We start from the raw sequence: 27249 nt of genomic DNA on the forward strand, positions 1-27249 counted from the left end.
TTAAATAAGCAGGGTGACAATACAGAGTACTTCTTTCCCGACTCCTTGATGTACTCCATTCCCAATTTGGAACCAGTCTGTTGTTCCATGTCCAGTTCTAAGTGTTGCTTCCTGACCTGCATGCAGATTTCTCAGGAGGCAGATAAGGTGGTCTGGTATTCCCATCCCTTTAAGAATTTTCCACAGTTTATTGTGATCCACACAGTCAAAGGCTCTGGTAGTCAATAAAGCAGAAAGAGATGTTTTTCTAGAACTCTCTTGCTTTTTCCATGATCCAGCAGTTGTTGGCAATTTGACCTCTGGTTCCTCAGCCTTTTCTAAATCCAGCTTGAACATCTGGAAATTCTTAGTTCGCATACTGTTGAAGCCTGGCTTGGAGAATTTTGAGCATTACTTATCCTAGCATGTGAGACAAGTGCAATTGTAAGGTAGTTTGAGCATTCTTTGGCATTGCCTTTCTTTGGGATTGGAATAAAAACTGACTTTTTCCAGTCCTGTGGCCACTGCTGAGTTTTCCAAATTTGCTGGCATATTGAGTGCAACACTTTCACAGCATCATCTTTCAGGATTTGAAATAGGTCAACTGGAATTCTATCACCTCCAATAACTTTGTTCATAAAGATGCTTCCTAAGGCCCACTTGACTTCGCACTCCAGGATGCCTGGGTCTAGGTGATTTACCACACCATCATGGTTATCTGGGTCATGAATATCTTTTCTGTACAGTTCTTCTCTGTATTCTTGCCACCTCTTCTTAATATCTTCTGCTTCTGTTAGGTCCATATTTTTTCTGTCCTTTATTGAGCCCATCTTTGCATGAAATGTTCCCTTGGTATCTCTAATTTTCTTGAAGAGATCTTTAATCTTTCCCATTCTATTGTTTTCCTCTATTTTTTTCCACTGATTACTGAGAAAGACTTTCTTATCTCTCCTTGCTATTCTTTGGAACTCTGCATCAAATGGGAGTATCTTTCCTCCTCTCCTTTGCCCTTCATTTGTCTTCTTTTCACAGATATTTGTAAGTCCTCCTCAGACAACCATTTTTCCTTTTTTATTTCTTTTTCTTGGGGATGATCTTGATCACTGCCTCCTGTACAATGACACGAACCCCCGTTCATAGTTCTTCAGGCATTCTGTCTATCAGATGTAATCCCTTGAATCTATTTGTCACTTCTACTGTATAATTGTAACAGATTTGATTTTGGTCATATCTGAATGGTCTAGTGCTTTTCGCTACTTTATTCAATTTAAGTCTGAATTTTGCCATAAGGAGTTCATTGTCTGAGCCACAATCAGCTCCCAGTCATGTGTTTGCTCACTGTATAGCACTTCTCCATCTATGGTTTCAAAGAATATAGTCAATCGGATTTTGGTGTTGTCCATCTGGTGATGTCCATGTGTAGAGTCTTCTCTTGTGTTATTGGAAGAGAGTGTTTGCTATGACCAGTGTGTTCTCTTGGCAAAACTCTATTAACCTTTGCCCTGCTTCATTCTGTATTCCAAGGCCAAATTTGCCTTTTACTCCATGTATCTCTTGACTTTGTACTTCTTTTCTGGTCTCCTATAATGAAAAGGACATCTTTTTTGGGTGTTAGTTCTAGAAGATCTTGTAGGTCTTCATAGAACCGTTCAGCTTCAGCTTCTTCAACATCACCGGTTGGAGCATTGACTTGAATTACTGAAATAGTGATTTTGGACATTTGTTACCTTAAAAGCAGGATATTGTGTTTCTTCTTTCTGTTGTTTTATCTAATTTATTCCTATCCATTCTCCTTTTTAAAATTTTGTTTTTAGTTTAAACTCAATCAGCTAGAAAATAATACACAGCTGACTCTTAAACAGCAAGGGTATGAACTCCAAGGGTCCATCTCGCATGTGGATTTTTTTCCAACAAATATATTCAGTAGTATAAGATCTGAGGTTGGTTGTGTATGAGGATGTGGAATCTTGGGTATGGAAGCCCAGCCAATGGACTTGGGTACCTGCAAACTTTAGTATCCTGGGCAGGTCCTAGAACCAGTCCCCACAGATGCTGAGGGCTCGCTGTACTTAGCAAACATACAGGAAGCTCATATTGTTTATTAGATAAACTGATCTATTCTCTTTTTTTTTTAATGAATAATCTTTGTTTTTTTTGAGCAGTTTTTGGTCCACAGCAATACTGAGCAAGAGATAGAGTTCTTAGGTGAACTCTGCCCTCCATGTGCTTAGCAGTCCCCATGTTGACATGGCCTGCGGCAGAGCTTGTCCCTGGGAGCTGAAGATGTGCTCTCTGCAGCTGTGGGGTGTAGCTGGGTGTGGGTATCATTTCTGTCTCTGGTGAGTGCTAAGGCGCTCTCCTGTGTTGTTGACTCTCCTGCAGAACCCGTCCAGCTTGATAGAGGTGTGGAGGTTGCCAGCAAAGGGGCCAGGACTGCTCTCTGTGGTTCTGTCTGGTGTTTCCTGATGTGTTTTGCTACTCTGTTGTTAGTGCGTGCACTTTACAGATGGCGATGTCTTCTTGGAGTGTTCACCCTTCGTTGTTATGTAAAGACCCTTTTTATCCTACATAAACCCTGTACTCTGAGGTCTACTCTGTCTGAAAGTAATATATACTCCCATTTGCTTTGGTTTGTGTTCGCATGGTGTATCTTTCTCTTCCATTCCTTTCAACCCACGTGTGTCTCTAAAGTGGCTTTCTTGTATACAACGTATAGTTGGGTCTTGATTTTGATCCACTCTGACAGTCTGCTTTTAATGGGTGACCGTGGAGAAGGAAATGGCATTCCACTCCAGTATTCTTGCCAGGAGAATCTCGTGGACAGAGGAGCCTGGTGGGCTGCTGTCCAAAGGGTTGCACAAAGTTGGACACGACACATGACTTAGTATGCATGCATGCATTGGAGAAGAAAACGGCAGCCCACTCCAGTGTTCTTGCCTGGAGAATCCCAGGGACGGGAGCCTGGGGGGCTGCCGTGTACGGGGTCGCACAGAGTTGAACATGACTGAAGCGACTTAGCAGCAGTAGCAGCATCACCTTTAAAGTAAAGATTGATATCGTGGGGTTAATGCAGCTGTGTTTGTTACTGTTTTTTATTTGTTGTCCTTTTTCTTTGTTTCTGTTTTTGTCTTCCATACTTTTTCTGCCTTTTGTGATTTTAACTGAGCATTTTATATGATTCCATTTTTTTTCTTTTTAACATATCTATTATACTTATTTTATTACTTTCTAAATTGGTTTTACTTTTAAGGAGTTTTCGTATATATGTCTGTTTTTGGGTCACCATGTCAGGCACAAGTAATGCAAGTGCCTTATAATAACAATGTTTCCACTTCCCTTGTATGCTTCTGTCATTCCTTTCATTTATAATAAGAGTATATAAACACATGCAGATAGGTTCATAAACCTGCATAATAGAATACATTGTTCCCATTGCTTTGAACAAACTTTCATTTGTTAGGTTAGTTATGAATAAGAAAAGCAAAGGTTTATATATTACCTTTCCTGTTCTTTGATGTTCAGATTTTCTTTGGGTAGATCTGAATTTCTGGTTTATATCATTTTACTTGTCTTTGAAGAACTTCTTTTAACGTTTCTTGCCCTGGAGATCTGGAAACATATTACCTCAATTTTTGTTTGTCAGAGAAACTCCTTATTTCTCTGTCTCTTTTGAAGGAGAATTTTGTAGGGTACACAGTTCTGAGTTTGAGGAAGTTTTTTCTCTACACAGTTTAACTGTTTCACTCCACTCCCTTCTTGCATAGTTTCTGAGGATAAGTTCAATAAAAGTTTTTTCTTTGTCGGTAAGATGTTTCTCCTTTAGCTTCTTTTAAGATTTTCCTTTGTCACTGATTTTCTAAACTATTAATATACTATACTATACTATACTAAATAATATAATGTAATGTAATATGCCTCACTATCTTCTATTGGCGTTTATCCTGCTTGGGCTTGGTGTTCTCTGAGCTTCCTGGGTCTGTGGTTTGGTATCTGACATTAATTTGGAGGAAATTCTCTGTCATTATTGCTTCTGTTCCTTTTTCTCTCCTCCTCCTGGGATTCCAGTTGTCGTATGTGACAACTTTGTTATTCAGTTCTTGGCTATTTTGGTCTTGTTCTTTTTTCCCCCAATCTTTTTTATTTTTTTTTTGCTTTTGGAAATTTCTATTGTCGTATCCTGAAGCATAGAGTTTGTTTCCTCAGCTGTGTCTGCTAATAAGTCCAACAAAGGCACTCTTCATTTCTGTTGGTGTTTTGATTCCTGATGCCTCGCTTTTTCGTTCTTCCTTATAATTTCCATCTGTCTGCTTATGTTACGCATCTGTGTGTGCATGTTGTCTACTTTTTCCAGCAGAGCCCGCAGCATGTTGATCATAGTTAATTTAAAGTTTCAGTCTGATAATGCCAACACACCGCCATATCTGGCTTTGGTTCTGACATGTGTTCAGTCTCTCCATATTGTAATTTTTCGTTGAAAGGTAGATGTGACATACAGGGTGTACAGAAACCTAGTACATTTGTCTGTCGTGGTGTGCTGGTGAGCGGGAGGGGATGACTTATAGACAGTGTGTAGTGTGCCTGTGGCTGTGAACCACACGAGTGATTCTCAGCTTCCCTGCTTCCAAGGGGACAGAGTGGTCAGAGGAGGCTGCAGCTGGGCATTTCCATTCCTCCAGACAGGTGAGACTCAGGTAAGATGGTTTCTCCTGAGGGCAGCCTTGCTAAACAGAACAGAGTGCTCCAGAGTATTTAAGGATGGTGCCTTTGTTTATCCCCATGCCAGAACATGAGTGGGTTTCTCAGTTACATGCTGTGAGCACACAGTGGGGCCCCTGACATTCAGCTGCACAGTGTGGCCTCCTCTGGCCGGTTGCCTTGGAGTTTCTGTCTCTCAGAGTCATCCACACAGAGACCAGAGATCTGTCAGTTCCAGGGTAGGAGTTCCTACACCAGTGCTGGTTCCTGCAGAGATTTCTGCTCTGGTGTGTTGTGGCTCTCTGTGTCTGCCTCTCTCTCTAATTTTGGTGGGCAATGCTTTGCCCTGTGACCTCATTTCTCTGATGGGTCTGAGTGGAGTTGTTGATTTCCAGTCTGTTCAGCTTTTTACTTGTTAGGATGAAGAGAAAACGTCTTTGCTCTTTCTGTGCCAGGCTGGAAACCTGAAGTCTCTGTCCTTTCAGGTTTGTGTAATTTGCACAGCTCTGTAGTCCCCTAGGTTGACAGCATTTCATTAACCAGTGCTGCCAGGAATGGTTGTTCAGCCAATCTTGAGTCAATATAGGTATAACTGTATTCCAGACTGTTTATCCATTCCTTCCACAAATGTGTGCTGGGCAGTTTTGTTCAAGACTTGCCTGGAACACCATGAGTTGCATCTGCATTCCCTTTACCTTCAGTTACCTTGTGAGTTCAGCCCTTTCCAGTTTGGAAGGTTGTTAGACGATAGAAGCAAAGTTCAGAGTTGCTGAATTCTGTTTTCTTTCTGTCATTTGTCAAAAATAACACCAGCTTCCCTACTCCCGAGGTGGATTGTTTCTTCTGTTTTCTTATTTTTGTGAGCAAAGCTTTGAAAGGCGTTTTGTCAATCTTTGGTTTCTTCTTGGCTTTGCCCTTTCTGACCTTTTCATATAGGCATGGGCAGTATTTCAAGTGCAGTGTGGACAATTCAGTTAATCTGTCTCTTGTTGGTGTCTTTTAATAATTCTAGTGGCTCAGACGGCAAAGAATCTGCCTGCAGTGCAGGAGACTTGGGTTGGGAAGATCCCCTGGAGAAGGGAACGGCTGCACACTCCAGTATTCTGGCCTGGAGAATTCCATGGACTATATAGTCCATGGGGTTGCAAAGAGTCGGACATGACTGAGTGACTTTCACTTTTAATAATTCTGGACTTAACTAAGCCTCATTTCCTTTTCATTGGGATCCTTTGCAATTTCATTATAAGACTTTTTTTTGGAATAATACTGTTGGCTAACCCATGTTGAGGTGTGCTTCCTGTATGCTGGCAGTGTGGAAGGGCTTTAGATACCATTCTCACAGGAGCTCTGCTACGTATTTCCCATGCTGACAGTGAAGCTGAGTCAACAACAAGATGCAGACAAGCACACAGCCCCCCAATCCTTAGCTGGTAAACTGAGATTCAGATGCAGGAAGGGCAGCTCTAGACTCTTAACCACATGCTATGCATCTACTCATCACACTTCCTGGTACTAAACAATGTTACAGTGCTGATCTTACTAAAATACATACTACCATGAATTTTGTGACTTTCATAATTTATAGGAATCCAGTGTTTTCATGGGGAGAGGGCAATGGCACCCCACTCCAGTACTCTTGCCTGGAAAATTCCATGGACGGAGGAGCCTGGTGGGCTGCAGTCCATGGGGCCGCTGAAAGTCGAACACGACTGAGCGACTTCCCTTTCACTTTTCACTTTCATGCGTTGGAGAAAGAAATGGCAACCCACTCCAGTGTTCTTGCCTGGAGAATCCCAGGGACGGTGGAGCCTGATGGGCTGCCGTCTATGGGGTCGCACAGAGTCAGACACGACTGAAGTGACTTAATAGCAGTAGCAACAGTGTTATCATGTGTGCTTTTATTTGTAGTTAAGGCTTTTAGTAACCACATTTGTTTAGCTTCTGGGCTTTTTTCCATTATTTTTGTTGCAGCCAATTTCCCATTACTTTCATTAATAATGCACAGTTGTTTCTCATTAACTTACAGGTCCATCAGCTATGACTGAAAAAAATTGCCCTGGCTTCCTGTGTCAACTTTTAAATAAAATATGTTGACTTCTCATTGTAGTTTCTTATTAAAATATCTAAAATTTCCTGGATTTTGGCATATACCGCTTTTAGATATTTTCTGTGTTCTTGTTTATGCCATTTTTTTTAGTAGTCCATCTTTATTTTTCTTATGAAATAATATAGAGATTCTGTATACCTCCTATAACTCATTTTTCTGTAAAATATTTTCCTGTTTGTTCATCTCATTTCTATCTGGGATTCCTCTAACTTTGTATGGATTCTGCACTTTGGGTTCAGTTCAGTTCAGTCACTCAGTTGTGTCCGACTCTTTGCGACCCCATGAACCGAAGCACGCCAGAACTCCCTGTCCATCACCAACTCCCAGAAGGTCACCCAAACCCATGTCCATTGAGTCGGTCATCCAGCCATCTCATCCTCTATCGTCCCCTTCTCCTCCTGCCCTCAGTCTTTCGCAGCATCAGGCTCTTTTCAAATGAGTCAACTCTTCGCATCAGGTGGCCAAAATATTGGAGTTTCAGCTTCACCATCAGTCCTTCCAATGAATATTGAGGACTGATTTCCTTTAGGATGGATTGGTTGGATCTCTTTGTAGTCCAGGGAACTCTCAAGAGTCTTCTCCAACACCATAGTTCAAAAGCATCAATTCTTTGGTGCTCACCTTTTTTTATAGTCTAACTCTCACATCCATGCGTGACCACTGGAAAAACTATAGCCTTGACTAGACGGACCTTTGTTGATAAAGTAATGTCTCTGCTTTTCAATATGCTGTCTAGGTTGGTCACAACTTTCCTTCCAAGGAGTAAGAGTCTTTTAATTTCATGACTGCAGTCACCATCTGTAGTGATTTTGGAGCCCAGAAAAATAAAGTCAGCCACTGTTTCCACTATTACCCCATCTATTTGCCATGAAGTGATGGGACCGGACACCATGATGTTAGTTTTCTGAATGCTGAGCTTTAAGCCAACTTTTTCACTCTCCTCTTTCACCATCAAGAGGCTTTTTAGTTCTTGTTCAGTTTCTGCCATAAGGGTGGTGTCATCTGCATATCTGAGGTTACTGATATTTCTCTCAGCAATCTTGATTCCAGCCTGTGCTTCCTCCAGTGGAGCATTTCTCATGATGTACTCTGCATATAAGTTAAATAAGCAGGGTGACAATATACAGCCTTGACGTACTCCTTTTCCTGTTTGGAACCAGTCTGTTGTTCCATGTCCAGTTCTAAGTGTTGCTTCCTGACCTGCATACAGATTTCTCAGGAGGCAGGTCAGGTGGTCTGGTATTCCCATCTCTTTCAGAATTTTCCACAGTTTATTGTGATCCACACAGTCAAAGGCTTTGGTATATCAATAAAGCAGAAATAGATGTTTTTTCTGGAACGCTCTTGCTTTTTCAGTGACCCATTGGGTGTTAACAATTTGATCTCTGGTTCCTCTGTCTTTTCTAAAACCATCTTGAACATCTGGAAGTTCACGGTTCACGTATTGCTGAAGCCTGGCTTGGAGAATTTTAAGCATTACTTTACTAGCATGTAAGATGAGTGCAATTGTGCACTAGTTTGAGCATTCTTAAAAACAGACTTCCCTGGTAGTTCAGACGGTAAAGCGTCTGCCTACAATGCAGGAGACCCAGGTTCAATCCCTGGGTTGGGAAGATCCCCTGGAGAAGGAAATGGCAACCCACTCCAGTATTCTTGACTGGAGAATCCCATGGATGGCGGAGCCTGGTGGGCTATTGTCCAAGGGGTCGCCAAGAGTTGGACATGATTGAGCGACTTCACATTCACTTTTGAACATTCTTTGGCACTGCCTTTCTTTGGGGTTGGAATAAAAACTAACTTTTTCCAGTCCTGTGGCCACTGCTGAGTTTTCCAAATTTGCTGGCATATTGAGTGCAGCACTTTCACAGCATCATCTTTCAGGATTGGAAATAGCTCAACTGGTGTTCCATCACCTCCACTAGCTTTGTTCATAGTGATGCTTTCTAAGGCCCACTTGATTTCATATTCCAGGATGTCTAGCTCTAGGTGAATGATCACATCATTGTGATTATCCGGGTCATGAAGATCTTTTTTGTAAAGTTCTTCTGTGTATTCTTGCCACCTATTCTTAATATCTTCTGCTTCTTTTAGGTCCATACCATTTCTGTCCTTACTGAGCCCATCTTTGTGTGAAATGTTCCCTTGTATCTCTAATTTTCTTGAAGAGATCTCTAGTCTTTCCCATTCTATTGTTTTCCTCTATTTCTTTGCATTGATCACTGAGGAAGGCTTTCTTATCTCTCCTTGATATTCTTTGGAATTTTTTGCATTTCTTTTTCTTGGGGATGTTCTTGATCCCTGTCTCCTGTACAGTGTCACGAACCTCCATCCATAGTTCATCGGGCACTCTGTCTATCAGATCTAGTCCTTTAAATCTATTTCTTACTTCCACTGTATAGTCATAAGGGGTTTGATTTAGGTCATACCTGAATGGTCTAGTGGTTTTTTCCACCTTCTTTAATTTCAGTCTGTATTTGGCAATAAGGAGTTCATGATCTGAGTCACAGTCAGCTCCTGGTCTTGTTTTTGCTGACTTGTATAGAGCTTCTCCATCTTTGGCTGCAAAGAATATAATCAATCTGATTTCAGTGTTGACCTTCTGGTGATGTCCATGTGTAGAGTCTTCTCATGTATTCTTGAAAGAGGATGTTTGCTATGACCAGTGCGTTGTCTTGGCAAAACTCTATTAGCCTTTGCCCTGCTTCATTCCGTAAAGGCCAAATTTGCCTGTTACTCCCGGTGTCTCTTGACTTCCTACTTTTGCATTCCAGTCCCCTATAATGAAAAGGACATCGTTTTTGGATGTTAGTTCTAGAAGGTCTTGTAGGTCTTCATAGAATCATTCAACTTGAGCTTCCTCAGCATTACTGGTTGGGGCATAGACTTGGATTACTGTGATATTGAATGGTTTGCCTTGGAAACAAATAGAGATCATTCTGTCTTTTTTGAGATTGCATCCAAATAGTACATTTTGGACTCTTTTGTTGACTGTGATGGCTATTCCATTTCTTCTAAGGGATTCCTGACCACAGTAGTAGATATAATGGTCATCTGACTTAAATTCACCCATTCCAGTCCATTTTAGTTCGCTAATTCCTAGAATGTCAATATTCATTCTTGCCATCTCCTGTTTGACCACTTCCAATTTGCCTTGATTCATGGACCTAACATTCCAGGTTCCTATGCAATATTGCTCTTTATAGCATTGGACCTTGCTTCTATCACCAGTCCCATCCACAACTGGGCATTGTTTTTGCCTTGGCTCCATCCCTTCATTCTTTCTGGAGTTATTTCTCCACTGATCTCCAGTAGCATATTGGGCACCTACCGACCTGGGGAGTTCCTCTTTCAGTATCCTATCTTTTTACCTTTTCATACTGTTCATGGGGTTCTCAAGGCAAGAATACTGAAGTGGTTTGCCATTCCCTTCTCCAGTGGACCACATTCTGTCAGACCTCTCCACCATGATCTGCCCGTCTGGGGTGGCCCCCATGGTGTGGCCTGGTTTCATTGAGTTATACAACCTGTGGTCCGTGTGATCAGATTGGCTGGTTGTGATTGTGGTTTCCGTCTGTCCGCCCTCTGGTGCCCTCTCTCAGTGCCTACCGTCTGACTTGGGTTTCTCTTACCTTGGGCGTGGGGTGTCTCTTCATGGCTGCTTCAGCAACGCGCAGCCGCTGCTCCTTACCTTGGACGTGGGGTAGCTCCTCTCGGCCGCCGACCCTGACCTTAGATGTGGGGAAGTAGGTGTAAAATTAACATCTGTAAATGATGTGAGATTTTTATATTTCCTAGTGTTTTCACATTGTTTCTTTTCATTTATGCCATCTATCGTCCTTTATGCTTTTATGTATTTTTGTAAACTAGAAAAAAATATGTGCAATTGAAAGATTTAATGAAATTTTTAGGTAAAATTCTTCATAGCTACTTGGTGATTATTTCAGGTTGTTAGCAAGTAGCATGATTAAAGCTGTTCCCCTTCCTAATGAGTGGGTGGCTTCTCCTGAGAAAGGTAGTGCCCTGATAATGCACAGCTCAGCTGTCACTTAGATGAAGAGAGGAAAGCAGCTGCACCCTTGGGCAATTAACCCTTTTATTAATAGGCCGTTGGACAGTTGAGGTGTGCTCAGGAGTCTCTCGAGCATGGTGTTGTGTTGAGTCTGGGTGGATAACCTGCTGTTGTGCTGCTTGTCATTGCCAGGGTGCCCATTCCGACACAGCGACCCCGAGCTGCTGAGGCAGAAACTGCAGGCCTACAAGATCCCTCCCGCAGGGATCAGCCAGGTAGGTTGGACCCTCCCCGCAGTCTCAACAACTAGACAGTGGGCAGGCCCTTGGTTTCAGGTCATGTTCTAGCAGGGATGCTGTGTACTGCCTGCTTGGCCTCACACCGCAGCCCCTCTTCTAAGTGAATTAACCCAAAGCTTTGGCTTCTCTGGTTTAGACTCCGTGGGTATTCTAGTTCTTCTGCTAGGCAACATTTTTGTGTAATAAAGCTGAAACCCCCCTTTTTTTTCACTCTCTCTCTCCCTATTTGCTTTACTATCTCAATGGGGGGCATTTTAGAAAATAAGATTTTAGAGGAATGCATTGAAGCTTATTAATGAAGCTGAAAATCAATGACATCGTGTTGCTTTTTGGAGACTTTCGGTGCTGTGGGAGGTTGAAGCAGAAGGTAGAGCAGTGCGTGCTGCCGCGTGTTCTGATTTACTAATCAGATCCACACTTAGGAGGCTAGTTCATCAGGTCCAGTGGTTCATCAGATGCTTTGTCTCAGAAACCACTTAGGTAAAAAAAAGAAATGCTTGAAGGTAACAGCAAATGGTTAAGAGTGTGTCTTTAATAAATATGCTTTAAAAAAAAAACCTGTGAGCTCGCAGAGATGCACTCTGTGAGTTGGCTTGGGATTTGAAAGCATTTAAAAGGAGTTTCTGCTTTCTTAGCTTAAGAAGAACACTATTTTAGAGCCAGAACATCTAATTCATTATATATCAGTTTTTCTTGAAAGAAATAATTATTTTAGAAAATTCTGTTTCTACTGTGTCCAGAGTTTATATTGAGTTTAATCAATTGAATTTGTGTCTTGGTTTTTCCATCCTCTGGAAAAGGCAGTGTCCAAGGTGCCCAGCTATTGGCAGATGCTAAGAAGAATTGGATATAAACCCATGTTCCTATAAAACCTAAGTCATATGAGAGAGGCACACATAGAGTGTCTTGGTTCTTCTGCATACAGGAGTTGGTAATCAGATTGGGAGGCTGAGAATCACTTCTTGGAAGGGATGCTCTGTGAATTAGACCGAGTGTATGGGAGGTGGCTAGGAAGAGAGAAAGTGTGAATAAAAGGCAATAAGTGTATAGGATTGCTAGCATTTCAAGCTTAAGGTATTGGTAGCACCAGTATATCAACACTGATAGGTCACTTGAAAGGAGTTTTTGTTGGTTTGAGAGATTAGGTTTCGAGCTGGGACAGTTAAATGACAGATTTGTAGTGTGTTAGAGAAGTAGCAGAGAAGTTCCAGCTGGAAATCGGTGTTCTTTTGGGTTAGAATTATAGATCTAACAATAAATTGAATTGGAATGAACATTAGAGGAGAGTGCTTCTTTTGTGGAGTTGGGTCGGGTGTAATATGGGCGCAGAGCTCCTGGGTCATTGCTACCAGAGATGGAAGCCAGGCTTCTGACTCCATGGTGTTTTCTCAGTCCCAGTCTGCTTTAGAGCTGATTGTCATGAGTTTTCTGTGGGAGAAGGGAGCAGATAATGAGAGAGGGGGAGGGAGTCAAAGCCAGGACTCAAGATGCAATCTTGGCTCACGCTTCCCTCTGTCAGATGGTAGAAGGAAGTAGATGAGAGAGGACAGAGCAGAAATGAGGGGAGAGGGAAGAAATGCATTAGGAAGTGCTGGCTATAAAAGTCAGCAGAGAACTGGGAGAGGAGGGCGTAGTCCTTTGGAGTGGAGAGACAGCGTCCTGTGTAGTGGAGAGACAGCGTCCTGTGTAGTGGAGAGACAGCGTCCTTCATAGTGGAGAGACTGGCTGGGGTTAGGACTGAGAGGCAGCTGGATTCAGTGAGAGGCGTCAGCGTCTCAGGGAACGCAGAGCAAGACCACAGACACACAGACTGAGTGAGGCAGTGGCTTGGACCCGCAGGCAGTGAGCACATCTCCCAGAAAGTTGGCTCTGTCAGCGTGAGCCTCTCAGGTGGTTTGCCTGCATGTTTGGGGCTACAGTGGACCTGAGCCTGTTTGTAGGAAAAGAACCCATCACAGAGGCTGGGCGTGATAAAGACAGAAGCAAAGACAACCCCTCTCTAACCAAGCAGTGTTAGCTTCTCTCTGTTACATCATGACCACGCTGTACATGCCTGGGGTCTTTTTTCGTCCAGTGTTCTTGAGACAAGAGTGATGTACAGCACTGTGTAAGGCGCCCCACAGTGCTCTGATTTATAGATGCTGTGAATTGGTGACCACAGTAAAACTAGCAAATCTGTGTCATCATATACATACAAAAGCAAAGAAATAGAAAAAATGTTGTTTCCTTGTTATGAAAACTCTTAGGGCTTTCTGTCTTTACTTTCATATATAATGTATATGTATCATGTTGTACATTACATCTTTAGTAATTATTTTTCTTACAACTGGAAGTTCCTGTCTTTTGATTGCCTTCATCCAGTTCCCCTTCCCACAACCCTACCTCTGAAAATCACAAATCTGATCCTTTTTTTCCTTGGTTGGTTGGTTGGTTTTTGAAGTGACCTTCGCACCATGTTAGTCCCTGGTATACAACATAGTGATTTGCTATTTCTGTTTCAATATTTCATGTTCTCCATTTTAGTAAACATCTGTTTTTCTTTGTATCTTTGACTCTATTTATATTTGTTCATTTTGTTTTTTAGATTCCACTTACAGGTGAAATCATACAGTGTTTGTCTTTCTCTGTCTGACTTATTAAGTATGCTAATCTCTAGGTCTATCCATATTAATGGCAACATTTCATTCTCTTTATGGCTGAATAACATTCCTTTGTATATATGTACCACATCTTCATTATCCATTCGTCTGCTGATGGGTACTTTATGAACAATCACTTCTAAAAAAATACAGGCTATTCACATGTTTATTAAAAAGAGTGATGCTTTTATTTAACAGTAGTGACTATGTTTGTACATTCTTTTTTTTGAAAAAGATATGTAGTGCTTCATGAATTTGTGTGTCATTCTTATGCAGGGGCCATGCTAATATTCGCTGCATCGTTCCCATTTAGTACATGTGCTGTCAAAGCGAGCACATGTTTGTACATTCTTAGCTCTGACTCCATTGCATTCCTCCATTTATGCTCCGTTTGCAAGTAGATCCCTTAGTTAGTTGAAGCATGATCCTTTGGACCTGCTTTGTAACCTTTTTCAAGATGCCCAGGGCATATGGGTGGGCTGTAGATAATGTTGTACTGTTATTTAATGCCTTTATTGAGTGGCTCTCAGTAGAGTAAAGCAGCTTAGGGCTGTGTTCTAAAAGGAATAAAGTTGATGGATGAAAAATCATGTAAAACATTTGGATGGATACTTAGTTGCAGCTTGGCATAAGAGGAAATTAGATCTTAAAAATTCCAAGTACATGTTAAAATATTAAAAGAAAGTCAAGAAAAATATCATTTAAATGCATTTAAGGTAAAACTCAGAGCTATTTTTATTTCAAAGAAAAACTACTTGAAAAAGATACCATCATCATTAAGAAGTGCTTGTATCTTCTTATAAGTTTTATAATATTATTTTAAAATAATCAGAATTTTATTGGTCAGAGGAGAGATCATTGTGATTTAACTGGCATCACCTACTTGCATAAAAGCATATTTATAGGATCACATTTTATTGTCCTTTTTGAATGAGCTTGGTGTCCAGCTTAGGAAGACCAGAATTGAACAACACAGTAAAGCCAAAGATGATAGGTAGTCCTGCATTTGTTCCTCAGCCCTCCCCCAGAAGAGAAAAGCATGGAAGTCAGGTCACCAACAAGATACCAGAATCCTAAGTGTTCATACCACAACAGCATAGCTTAAAAGCACATGAAGGAAGGAGAGAGAGACCTGAATAGAGAACTGGACAGATGCACAGGTGACATCTGGAGACGTGAGCACTGCTCTTTCAGGAATGACTGAAATGGGCAGACAGAGGATGAGCAGGGGTGTAGATGACTTGAGCCACACTCACATCTGTAGACATGCCATCCCACAGCAGGTGAGGAGACTCACCCAGATAGGTCACCTTCTGGGTCTTAAAAAGTTCATTACAAATTTAAATGAATTGAAATCAGACAGTGTTCTCTGACTGTAACCATTATAATAAGACAAGAAAAAGAAATCAAAGGCAGATTAGAAGGGGAGAAAGAAAACCTTCCTCTATTCTGAGTGTGATTATCTATGAAATAAAACTCAAAGGACCCACCAGAATGTAAAAAGTTTTATCATATGCAGTCATATCAAGAAGGCATAAATGTTTTAAAATGAATTTATTTATAAAATATGTGCAAGATCTTTATGCTGAGACACTGATGAAAGCAGTCAAAGAACAGAGTTGGAGGCACACACTGCCTGTTTCAAGGCTCAATGTTGAGCTGCTGTAGCTCTAACCACACCAGAACAGTGTGGCTCTAGGGAGATGACAATAGGAAAAGATAATTTTTTCAACACGTAGTTCTAGAACAACTGTACTAGCTCTAGTCCATATCCCCCACCACCTCTGCTGTTGCCCCGGAAGAACCTAGACACCTACCCCACACTTTTCAAAACTTAATTAAAAGTGGATCATAGATATAAATGTCAACTTTCCAGGAGAAAACAAGAAAATCTGAATAACCTTGTACTTGGTATGTTCAATGAAAGAAAATGTTGGTAAATTAGACTTTATGAAATTAAAACGTTTGTCCTACACAAATATTATTAAGAGAATGATAAACTAGCCATAGACTGGAAGAAAAATATATGCAAATCACATTTGTCGTAAAGTCCTTGTCTTCAGAATTAAAAGATATAAAGACCTCTCAAAGCTCAATAATAAGAAAATAGTTTTTTAAGTAAGTAAAAAGTTTGAGCAGACATTTCACCAAATATTTGAATAATAAGTAAATGCTTGAAAAAATGTTTATCATTAGATATTAGGGAAATGTGATTTTAAAACTATATGTCAATATGAATTGGTCTCATTATTTAAAAAAAAACAAACAAAAAACAACCCTGACAATACCAAGTGTTGGTGAGAATGCAGAATGGCTGGAAGTCTGATACCTGTGGACTGGGGTTTTGCATGGTAAAGCCACTGTGAAGGCAGCTGACAGTTTCTTATAAAGTTAAGTTTGTGCATACTGTTTGACTTAGTTATAGCACTTATAGAAGCCTAAGTCCACCCAGAAAGCTGCGCATAGTGTTTAGAGAGGTTTATTCTAATTCCCCCAAATTCGAAACAGCCCAGTGTTCTTCATATGTGGCTGGATAAACAAATTGTGTTGTTCCTCATTTTATTGTGCTTTACTCTTGTGCTTCACAGATAGTGTGTTTTCTTTCAAAATGAAGGTTTGTGGCAAGCAAGTCTGTCAGCACTATTTTTCCAGTAGCATTTGCACAGTTCATATCTCTGTGTCAGCTTTTGGTAGTTCTTGCAGTATTTCAAACTTTTTCATTATTTGTTATGGTGACCTATGAGCTGTGGCCTTTGATGTTACTATTGTAATGTTGAGGGGCAGCACCATAGACTGCACTCATATAAGGTGACAGTCAGTGGATGTTGGGTGTGTTCTGACTGTACCACTAACCCGCCAGTCCCTTATCTTTCTCCCTTTCCTTGGGCCTCTCTTCTCTCTGAAACGCAATAATATTGCAGTTGGGCCAATTAATGGCCTACAGTGGACTCCAAGTGTTCAAGTAAAAGGAAGAGTCATATGTCTCTCACTTGAAATCAAAAGATCAAGCTCAGTGAAGACAGCATGTCAAAATCCAAGACAGGCTGAAAGCTAGGCCTGTTATACCAGTTAGCCAGGCTATGAAAGCAAAGGAAAAGTTCTTAAAGGAAATTGAAGTGCTCCTCCAGTGAACACCTGAATAATAAGAAAGACCTTATTGCTGGTATGGTGAGACTTTCAGTCTCTGGATAGAAGATCAGACCAACCATAGCATTCCCTTAGTGAAGTGAAAATGAAAGTCGCTCAGTCGTGTCCGACTCTGCGACCCCATGGACTATATAGTCCCTGGGATTCTCCAGGCCAGAATACTGGAGTGGGCAGCCTTTCCCTTCTCCAGGGGATTTTCCCAACCCAGGGATTGAACCCAGCTCTCCCGTATTGCAGGCAGAGTCTTTACCAGCTGAGCCACAAGGGAAGCATTCCCTTAAGCCAGAGCTTAATATAGAGCAAGGACCTAACTTCCTTCAATTCTGTGAAGGCTGAGAGAGGTGAGGAAGCTGCAGAAGAAAAGTCTAAATCCAGCAGAGGTTCGTTCATGCGGTTTAAGGAAAGAAGCTGTCTCCATAACTTAAAAGTGCGAGGTGAAGCAGCAAATGCTGATGTAGGAGCTGCAGCAGGTTCTCCAGAAGATCTAGCTAAAATAATTCATGAAGGTGGCTCTACTAGATGACAGTGTAGCCACCAAGCAGAAGATGCTATCTAGGATTTTCATAGCTCGGGGGAGAAGTCTGACATGCCTGGCTTCCAAGCTTCAAAGGACAGGCTGACTCTCTTCTTAGCTGCTGACGCAGCTGGTCTTTAAGTTGAAGCTTGTGCATGCATGCATGCGTGCTCAGTCATGTCCGACTCTTTGCAACCCCATGGGCTATACCCCGCCAGGCTCCTTTGTCCATGGGATTTTCCTGGCAAGAATACTGGAATGGTTACCATTTCTTCCTCTAGGCTATCTTTCTGACCAAGAGACCAAACCCGAGTCTCCTGTGTCTCCTGCGTTGACAGGCAGATTCTTTACCACCAAGGACTTCCCAGGTGGTGCAGTAGTAAAGCATTGACTTGCCAAGCAGGAGATGCAAGTTTGATCACTGGGTTGGCAAGATCCCCTGGAGAAGGAAATGGCAACCCACTCCAGTATTCTTGCCTGGGAGAGCCCATGGATGGGAGCCTGGTGGGTTACAATCCGTGGGGTTGCAAAGAGTTGGACACGACTTAGTGACTGGACAGCAACAGCTCTGCCTGTGCTCTGTAAATGGAACAACACAGTCTAGATGACAGAACATCTGTTTACAGCATGGTTTACTGAATATTTTAAGCCCACTGTTGAGACCTACTGCTCAGAAAAAAAAAGATACCTTTCAAATTATTACTGCTCATTAAGCATCCACTTGGACACTCAAGAGTTCCAGTGGAGATATACAACATTTGTGTTGTTTTCCTACCTGCTAACACAATGCCCACTCTACAACCTATTGGTCAAGGAATAATTTCAACTTCCAAGGCTTATTATTTAAGAAATGTTTTGTAAGGTTATAACTGTATAGGATCTGGGCAAAGTCAATTGAAAACCTTCTGGAGAGGATTCACTATCCTAGATGCCATTAAGAATGTTTATGATTCATGGGAAGAGGTCAAAATATTAACATTAACAGGAGTTTGGAAGACGTTGATTGCAACTTTCATGGATGACTGAGGAGTTCAAGACATCCCTGGAGGAAGTAATTGCAGATGTGGTGAATGTAGCAAGAACTGGAATTAGAAGGAGAGCCCAGAGGTGTGACTAAATTGCTATAATCTTTGTGTAAATCTTGAACGAATGAGTTGTTTCTTAAGAATCAGCAGAGAAAGTATGTTTTTGAGATTAAATGTAATCCTGGTAAAGATTCTGTGAAGACTACTGAAATGACAATGAAGGGTTGAGAATATTCTATAATCTTATTTTATAAAGCAGCAGCAGGATTGGAGGAGACTGACTCCAGTTTTGAAAGAAGCTCTCCTGTGGGTACAATACCATCATACAGCGTTATGTCCTGCAGAGAAATCAGTTGCAAAAGGAAGAGTCAGTTAACATTGCAAGTTTCATTGTCTTATTTTTAGAAATTGCCCCAGCTTTCAGCAACCACCACCTTGATCAGTCATCAGCCATCAACATTGAGGCAAGACCCTCCTGCAGCAAAAAGATTATGACTGGCTGAAAGCTCAGATGATGGTTAGTGTTATTTTATAGTAAAGCATTTTTAAATTGAGATATGTACATTGGGAGGTCCCTGGTGGTTCAGTGGTTAGGAGTCTACCTGCCAATGAGGGGACAGATTTGATCCATGGTCCTAGAAGATTCCACATGCCATGGGGTGACTGAGCCCATGCACAACTACTCATCCCATGCTGCAGAGCTCATGCTCTGCAACAGGAAGAAGCCAGTGCAGTGAGAAGCCTGCATGCCACAACTCAGAAAGCCCAGGCACCTCAAGGAAGACCGAGCAGAGCCAAAAAGAGAAACTATTAAAGTACTTTTTAAAATATGCATAACTTTTCGTTAAGACATATTGCTGTTACACACTAGGAAACCAAAAAATTTGTGGCTCACTCTGTTTCAGTACTCGCTTTAATGTAGTCATCTGGAACCGAACCCAGTGTCTCTAATATTCCATTGCCGGTAGTCACACAATGCAATATTACTCAGCAATAAAAAAGTGACAAACTTCAGGTATATCCAGCAGTAGGCACCATGCTAGTTGAGACATCAGATGTGATTCCGTCTGTGTACAGAAAGCAGAGTGATTGTTGGGAATGGAGGAGGCATTGGTTGGGGGATGACTGGATGATGGAGGTGTTCTGTCTGACTGTGGACGTGATGTCATGACTGAGTTTGTCCAAATTAAACTGTACACTAAAGGGGGTATATTTTACTGCATGAAAATGTATACCTTAATTTTTTTAATGGAAAGAAAGAGAGAATGGGTGGATAGTAGCATGAAAGAAAAGTGAAGTTACTCAGTTGTGTCCAGCTCTTTGCAACCCCATGGACTGTAGCCTACCAGGTTCCTCCGTCCATGGGATTTTTCCAGGCAAGAATACTGGAGTGGGTTGCCATTACCTTCTCTAGGAGATCTTCCTGACCCAGGGATTGAACCTGGGTCTCCTGCATTGCAGGCAGACTCTTTATTGTCTGAGCCACCAGGAAGTCCAAGTAGCATAAAGAGCCAGATAACCATCTTTCATGGCAGGATTTCTATAGATTAAGTTAATAAACAAAGAACCCAGAGTATCAGCATGTAACTTAATGCAACAATCTGTATGGCCCCAAAGTGGAAATGGTTAAAGGAACTGCATCTTGAGAATAGACCAGGCAGGGAAGAAGTGTGTGGTGGGAGCTTTTGATATTAGTAACTAGCCACACTGTATACTTAAAATATTTATTTTCACTCTCACAAGCAGTCGTCACTTAGAGGTTGAACAGAACAGTCTCGTGTTATGTATGAAGTTTAAATTAAGTGGTCGTGCGCCTGACGGGAAGGTGCTAATAGCAGTAGTGAGAGCTGACCTGTTATCTTTGGCTGTGAGGGTTTCAGCCTTTACCCTCTATCCTCCCAGCGTTGTAGTGTCTGGCCCCTGTTAAAAGCTGTGAATGGTCTGAAGTTTTGTTCTCTTTGCTAACGAAGAAACTAGTTGCCGCAGTTTCATAGATGATGGCAGAAAGATGACAGTAGTAGTAGCAGTAGCAGATCATCGACCTTCTCTTGTGTCAGCTCCCCGAGCCCAGTTCCCACGGAGCGGGGTGAGAACGGCAGGCACTGCTGCCTGTGCAGGGGGTGCCGGCAGAGTGGGGCTCTGGTCCTCCCCGCAGGCAGTGAGCATGGCTCCAGGAAGGTTGTGTGTCTTCTAAGCTGTCCGTTACAGGAACACCCTTGAAACACCTGAGGCAAAGGCCATTGTTTTCTCTGCTAGTAAAACGTTCAGGGGTTTGGAACCCTGGAAAATTCTCTCTGAGCTGTGCACGCTGGTGACCAAATGAATACGTATGTTTATAAGCTATATTGGCCAGTTTTTTGCCCACACTGTCCATTCTTCTCCTTGAAATACTGGTGTGCATTTTAAGCTCAAGTTTCTTTTAAGAATTTCCCGTGAGGTAATAATCCTGCCAGTGCTTTGCTGCTTTGTTCAGTTAACCATCCCTGTCAGTAGTTCCTGCCAAATTTAGATGTCTTGAGTTTTGGTTTTTAGTTTTCATTTTGCCTTTACCTCTTGTATAAAAAATCGCAGTTTTATAATAAAATGGTAATATTTTATAGTATGATACAGAAATTTAAGAAGAATCTGCATTCAAAATATTGAGAATAAAATCTTTAAATGATCTTAAATAGTTTCATTTCTCTGAAGAGTTTTTTTTCTATTGTGAAAAGATACACATGAAATTTTCACATTGTATTTTTTCACTGGCACTTGGAACAGTGTGCTGTATCCTTTTCAGGTTGTAAAGTTGTCTTTTTACTGTGCTGAATCATGCATGCATATCATTAATTCTCGTAGAATTTAATAAAAAACAGTAATTGCTGCATACAGGATAACTTAAAGGTGGTAGTTCTTTGTAATAAATGTCAAGGTAGAGTTAATACCTTTTATTGCAATCTGTGAATGCTTGTACTCTTTCATGTTTTTTCTCTCTTATTATGTAGAAACAAGTGATGTGCTTGGTCTGTCACAGGACACAGGACCTCTTCTCTGGTTTTATGTTTTGGCCTGCTCTGCACGAGTGTGCCAGGCCCTGTGATGGGGGTTTATGCAGTGGGCTGTACCTCATTCGGCTCTTGCTGTCTTGTCACCCTGTGGGAGAAGAGAAAGTGAGGCTGGGAAGATGAGCAAAGCCCAGACCTCAGAGCCAATATGGGAGGAGGTGGGACTCACATGCCCGTGTCTTGTTTTTCTTTTTACTTTAAATTCAGTTGAAATTCTTTTTGGTTTCTTTCAGGGAAAGCCTTTATTGTGAGGTGAATAATGATTTTTATGTACCTAAATTTAGGAATATGTTTAATAAATTATTTAAACCCTGGCAAATAATATGAAATAAAGATGAAAATAACTCCACTTACAGGTGGAAACAGGGTTTCAAAAGTCCTAGTTATTTTTCTTCTTATTGAGGTAAAATGCACATGATATGAAATAAACCATTTAAAGGCGTATGATTCAGTACATTTTGTGCATTCGTGGTGTTGTGCAGCCAGCACCAGCCAGCTTGTCACCCGGTGAAGCCGGTCCCTGGGGGCAGCCCTCCTCGCCCTGGCACCCAGCCAGGTCCACGGGTCTGTCCGTGCCGGGGTCGCCTGTGAATGGAGTCACACAACAGGGGCCTTCTGTTTGCCTTCTTTCACTGAGCATGTTTTCACAGATCCTCCTTGTAGCGTCTGTCAGTACTTCGTCCCTCTTCGAGGCAGAATAATATTCCAGTGTGTGTTTATCCGTCCACCCCTCGATGGACAGTAAGTTGTTTCCCCTTTTGGTTGTGTAGTCTGATAGCATCACTGTGAGCGTTCACATACAAGTACTTGTCTGAGTGCCTGCTTTCAGTTCTTCTGGGTATACACCTGAAAGTGGCATTGCTGGGTTATAGGATAACTCTGTGTTTAACTTCTGGAGGAACTACCTGGCCATTTTCCACTGCAGCAATAGAGCCTCACATCCCACCAGCTGTGCTGTGAGGGGTTCTTAGTTCTCCGCTTCCTTGCCAACACCTGTCACCCTGCCCCCTTTTGTTTCAGTTATAACCGTCTGTGTCTGACATCTCTGGCTCTGTAGATGCATCACCCTAGTCTCTTCCTTTTCATGGGACGTTCTCCCTGTGTGTCTTCACATCACATCTTCCCTCTGTGTATTCTTTGTTTGCTTTTTTTATAAGGACACCAATCATGTTGGATTCAGACTGACCCTGATGACCTATTTTAATTTCATTTCCTCTGTAAAGACCTTTTCTTCAAATAGGGTCCTGTTCTGAGGCAGGAGAGATTAGCTTTTTGAAGGAACACAGTTCAGCCCCTAACACCTTGTGAAGTGGTACCTTGTCAGGGATTTGACCTACATTTACTCTGATGACTAGTGATGCTGAGCATCTCTTGTGCTTGATGGCTTCTCTCTCTTCTTTGGAGAAATGTCTGTACAAATCTTTTGCCCATTTTGAATTGGGATATCTTTTTGTTATTGAGTTTAAGTGTTCCTTATATATTTTGGATACTAGACTCTTATCAGATATTTGATTACTGGGTCTATGTGAGCTGCTATAACAAGTTACCGTAGGCTGGATGGCTTCTAACTGCAGAAATTTACCCTCATGGTTCTGGAGGCTGAGAAGTCCAAGGTCAAGGCCCTGGTAGATTCAGTGCCTGATGAGGCCCCACCTCCTGACTCATGGATGGTTGTCTTCGTCTTCTCACTGTGTTCTCACGAGGCAGAAGGTGGCAAGAGCTCTCTGGGATCTCTCTTACAGAGCACTGATCACCTCCCAAAGGCCCTACCTCCTCATTCCATTGCACTGGGGCTTAGGATTTCAGCATACAAACTTTGGTGAGGGGTGAGGGGTACAAACATTCAGTTTATAACAGCAATTTTTTTCTCCCATTCGGTAGGTTGTCTTATCAATACTTTTTTGATAGTGTCCTTTGGGCTTCCCCTGTGGCCCAGCTGCTAAGGAATCTGCCTGCAATGCAAATTCAGTCCCTGGGTTGGAAGGATCCCCTGGAAAAGGGAAAGGCTACCCACTCCAGTGTTCTGGCCTGGAGAATTCCATGGACTGAATAGTCCATGGGTTTGCAAAGAGTCAGACACAACTGAGTGACTTTCACTTCACTTGAGGGACAAAAGTTTTTAATTTTGATGAAATCCAGTATGTTTTTTTATTGTTGTTATTACTTACAGTTTACTGTCATATTTGAAAGTCCATTGCAAAATTCAAGGTTATTGAAAATGGACACTTGTAGGAGTCTTAAAGTTTTAACTCTTACATTTAAGTCATCAGTCCACTTTGAGTTAATTTTTGTATATGATGTGATATACAGGAGTCCATCTTCATTCTTTTCCATGTAGATGGCCAGTTGTCCCAGCATCATTTACTGAAAAGACCACTTTTCTCATCGTAATCATCTTAAGACCCTTGTTAAAATTTCATTAGATGTAATTATATGGCTTTGTTTCAATACTCTGTAGAATCAAGGTTCCCAAAGATTCTATAGTGTTGGTCAGTATATTTGTCTTTTTGCCATATGACACTTTTTTTGATTACTAAAATTGTAGTAGATTTTGAAATCAAGAGGTTTGAATTTTCCAATTTCATCTTTTTCAATATTGTTTTGACTGTTTGGAGCCCATTGCAATTCCATGTGAATTTAAGGACTGCCTTTTTCATTTCTGCAGGAAAGGCCATTAGAACTTTCATAGGGATTGCACTGAATCTGTAGTTTGCTTTGGGTAGTATCGATATCTTCTCAATATTATGTTTTTATCTGTGGGCAAGGGATTTTTTGTTTTTTCTGTTTGTTTAGGTCTTTTAATTTCTTTCAGCAGTGTTTTGCAGTTTTCAGCGTACATGTCTCTCATCTCCTGGTCTTAGTTATTTTATTCGTTTGCATGCTGTTGTAAATGGAACTTTTACTTTGTGTCCTTTTCTGATAGTTGATTGCTAGTGTTAGAACTACAAGTGGTTTCTACAAAGAAATGTTCTTGTATCCAGCAATTTTGCTTAGTTTATTTATTAGCTCTAATAGCTGTTTTAATGGATTTTTTAGGATTTTTCTGTATATGAGATCATGTCATCTGTGGATATATATTATAGTTTTGCCTTTTTCATCTGCATTTGAATGCCTTTTCTTTGTTGCCTATTTGGTCTGACTCGGACTTCATTGTGTTTTTGAATAGCAGTGGTGAAAGCAGGCAGCCTTGTCTTGCTTATTCTTGATCTCAGGTCTAAGACTTCCGTCTTTCACTGTGAATATGATGCTAGCCATAGGTTTTTCATAAATGTCCTTCATTAGGTTAAGGAAGTTCCTTTCTATTCTGTGTGTGTGTTTAAACATGAAAGTGTGTCGGATATTTTCAGAAGCCTTTTTAGCATCTGAAGTGACGGTGTGGTTTTTGTCTGTGGTTTATACATTGATCAGTTTTCATGTGTGAGCCACCCTGGCATCAGGGGGATAAATCCTGCTTGGACATGGTTTATAATACTTGTAATGTGCTGCTAGATTTGGTTTGCTAGATATTTTGTATCTTGGATTCATAAGGTTTATTGGTCTGTAGTTTTCTTAATGATATCTTTCTTTGGCTTTGTTGTCAGGGTGATAGCTGGCCTCTTGAGTTGAGTTAGAAAGTGTTGACTCCTTTGTGGAGAAGGACTTGAGAAGCATTGGGCTTTCCTGGTGGCTCAGACAGTAAAGAATTTACCTGAGGTACGCAAGATCTGGATTCAGTCCCTGGGTTGGGAAGATCCCTGGAGGAGGAAATGACAACTGGCGGGCTGCAGTCCATGGGGTCGCAGAGCGTCGGACACGACTGAGCAGCTTTCATTCACTCACTTGCGAAGCGTTCAGTTTAGTTCAGTCGCTTAGTCGTGTCCGACTCTTTGCGACCGCATGAATCGCAGCATGCCAGGCCTCCCTGTCCATCACCAGCTCCCAGAGTTCACTCAGACTCACGTCCATCGAGTCGGTGATGCCATCCTTTGGTACTCTTTAAATGTTTGATAGACATCTAGTCTTGGGCTTTCTTTGTTGGGAGCTTTTTAAACACTCAGTCCCATTGACTATTATAGGTTTGTTCAGATTTTCTGTCTTCTTAGGTCAGGTTCGGTAATTTGTGTGTTTCTAGCAATTTGTCCATTTTATCGAGGCTACCTAGTTTATTGGTATGAAGTTGTTTGTAGTATACCCTTATGATCTCTTTCAGTTTGGTGAGGTCATTAGTAATGTCCCCTCTTTCATTGCTGATTTTAGTCTTGGTGTCTTGTCTCATTTTTTTTTTTTTCCTTATTCAGTCTTTGTCAAATTTTGTTGATCCTTTCAAAGTAACAAGTTGTTTTTTAATTTTCTCTATTGTATTTCTCGTCTCTGTTTTGTTTAACTCTAATTTTTATTTCCTTCTTTTTGTTGGTTTTGGGTTTAGTTTGCTCTTTTTCTGGTATTAAAGTTAGATTGTTGATTTGAGCTTTTTCTTTTTTATTGTAGTGTGTACAGCTGGAGATTTCCCCATGAGCATTGCTTTCTCTACATTCTGTATAAGGCTTGGATGATGTATTTTTGTTTTCATGTGTTTCAAAGTATTTTCCAATTACCCTTATGGTTTTCTTCATTCCTTGACCCATTGGTTATGAATGTGTTTAATTTTTACATATTTTTAATTTTCCAGTTTTCTTTGTGTAATTGATTTTACCCCACTTTGATCACAGAAGATGTTTTCTATAATTTAAGTATTTTTAAAATTATTAAGTCTTGTTTGGCCACCTAACAGATGGTCTATCCTGGAGAATGGTCCCTGTGCACTTGAGAAGAATGTGTATTTCTTTTTGGTGGTTGACTAAAAGAAGGAAATGGCAACCCACTCCAGTACTCTTGCCTAGAAAACTCCATAGATGGAGGAGCCTGGTGGGCTGTAGTCCATGGGGTCACAAAGAGTTGGACACGACTGAGCGACTTCACCCCCAAGACGGCTGATGTCAAGTCTTTGTCAGATGAGTCCAATGCCTGTGCTTCCAGGGGAACAGTTTGTATTCATTTCTCCTGTGAATGGACCCTACCTACTTGTTTCTTTCCAAACTTTATAAGAATTTCTAGAAAACTGGGCATTTTAAATATTCCGGGTTGCTAACTCGGAAAGCCTGTCTGTGTATGCTTGCTCTGGGCTCTTCGGCTGCAGTCATCAGCTACATGCAGTGACGGCTCAGCCCGTGAAGTGTGGATGATACACACTGAGATGTGCTGAGGGCAGTGGTGGGTTCAGGGACCAGCTCTGCTGGGAAAAGAGAAAGGCCGTGACTTGTGTCACTTGCTGATTTTTGTTGTGTAAATACTCCTATTGGACTGATGTCACGTTATCAACATGATGTTACAAACCCTTACTTGGGAAGAGATGTGCACAGCTCCCACACACAAGCCATTGTTGTCCACTCCAGCACACTGCCTGCCATAAGGGGAAAATGCATGCCAGGTTGCAAAGAATTAATATGAAAAGCAAGTATAAAATATCTTAGTAATTATATTTTTATATTGATTACATATTGAAATGACTGTAAACAATACTTATTTAAATAAGATGTATTATTTAAATTAATTTCATGTTTCTTTTTACCTTTTTACTTGTAATTTTAGAAAATTTAAAATTGCAGATGTTACTCATTGTGTTCCCACTGCTGAGTACTTCTCTAAATGGTTAGTTGAGACTGTTAAGTATTACAGTGATTTGGTCCTATTTCTTTATTCATATTTTAATATTTGCTTCTGTCATGCAGTCGTGCTTAACCTATTAGAGCCAATATTTACTTTTACATGTTGA

The 27249-nt window shown here is 41.2% G+C and overlaps 1 protein-coding gene across 1 annotated transcript in view; it reads left to right on the forward strand.

Annotated features, from left to right (window-relative positions):
* The window catches only part of PRIM2 (primase (DNA) subunit 2), a 308687-nt gene that overhangs the window by 261680 nt on the left and 19758 nt on the right, over nt 1-27249 (forward strand). Inside the window, exon 12 of the mRNA XM_005696179.3 lies at nt 10983-11065. Within this exon, the coding sequence (XP_005696236.2) occupies nt 10983-11065 (83 nt within the window). The remainder of the gene's footprint in view (nt 1-10982; nt 11066-27249) is intronic.

This window comes from Capra hircus, chromosome 23, assembly GCF_001704415.2.
Source record: "Capra hircus breed San Clemente chromosome 23, ASM170441v1, whole genome shotgun sequence".
In the NCBI taxonomy this organism is placed as follows: Eukaryota; Metazoa; Chordata; class Mammalia; order Artiodactyla; family Bovidae; genus Capra; species Capra hircus.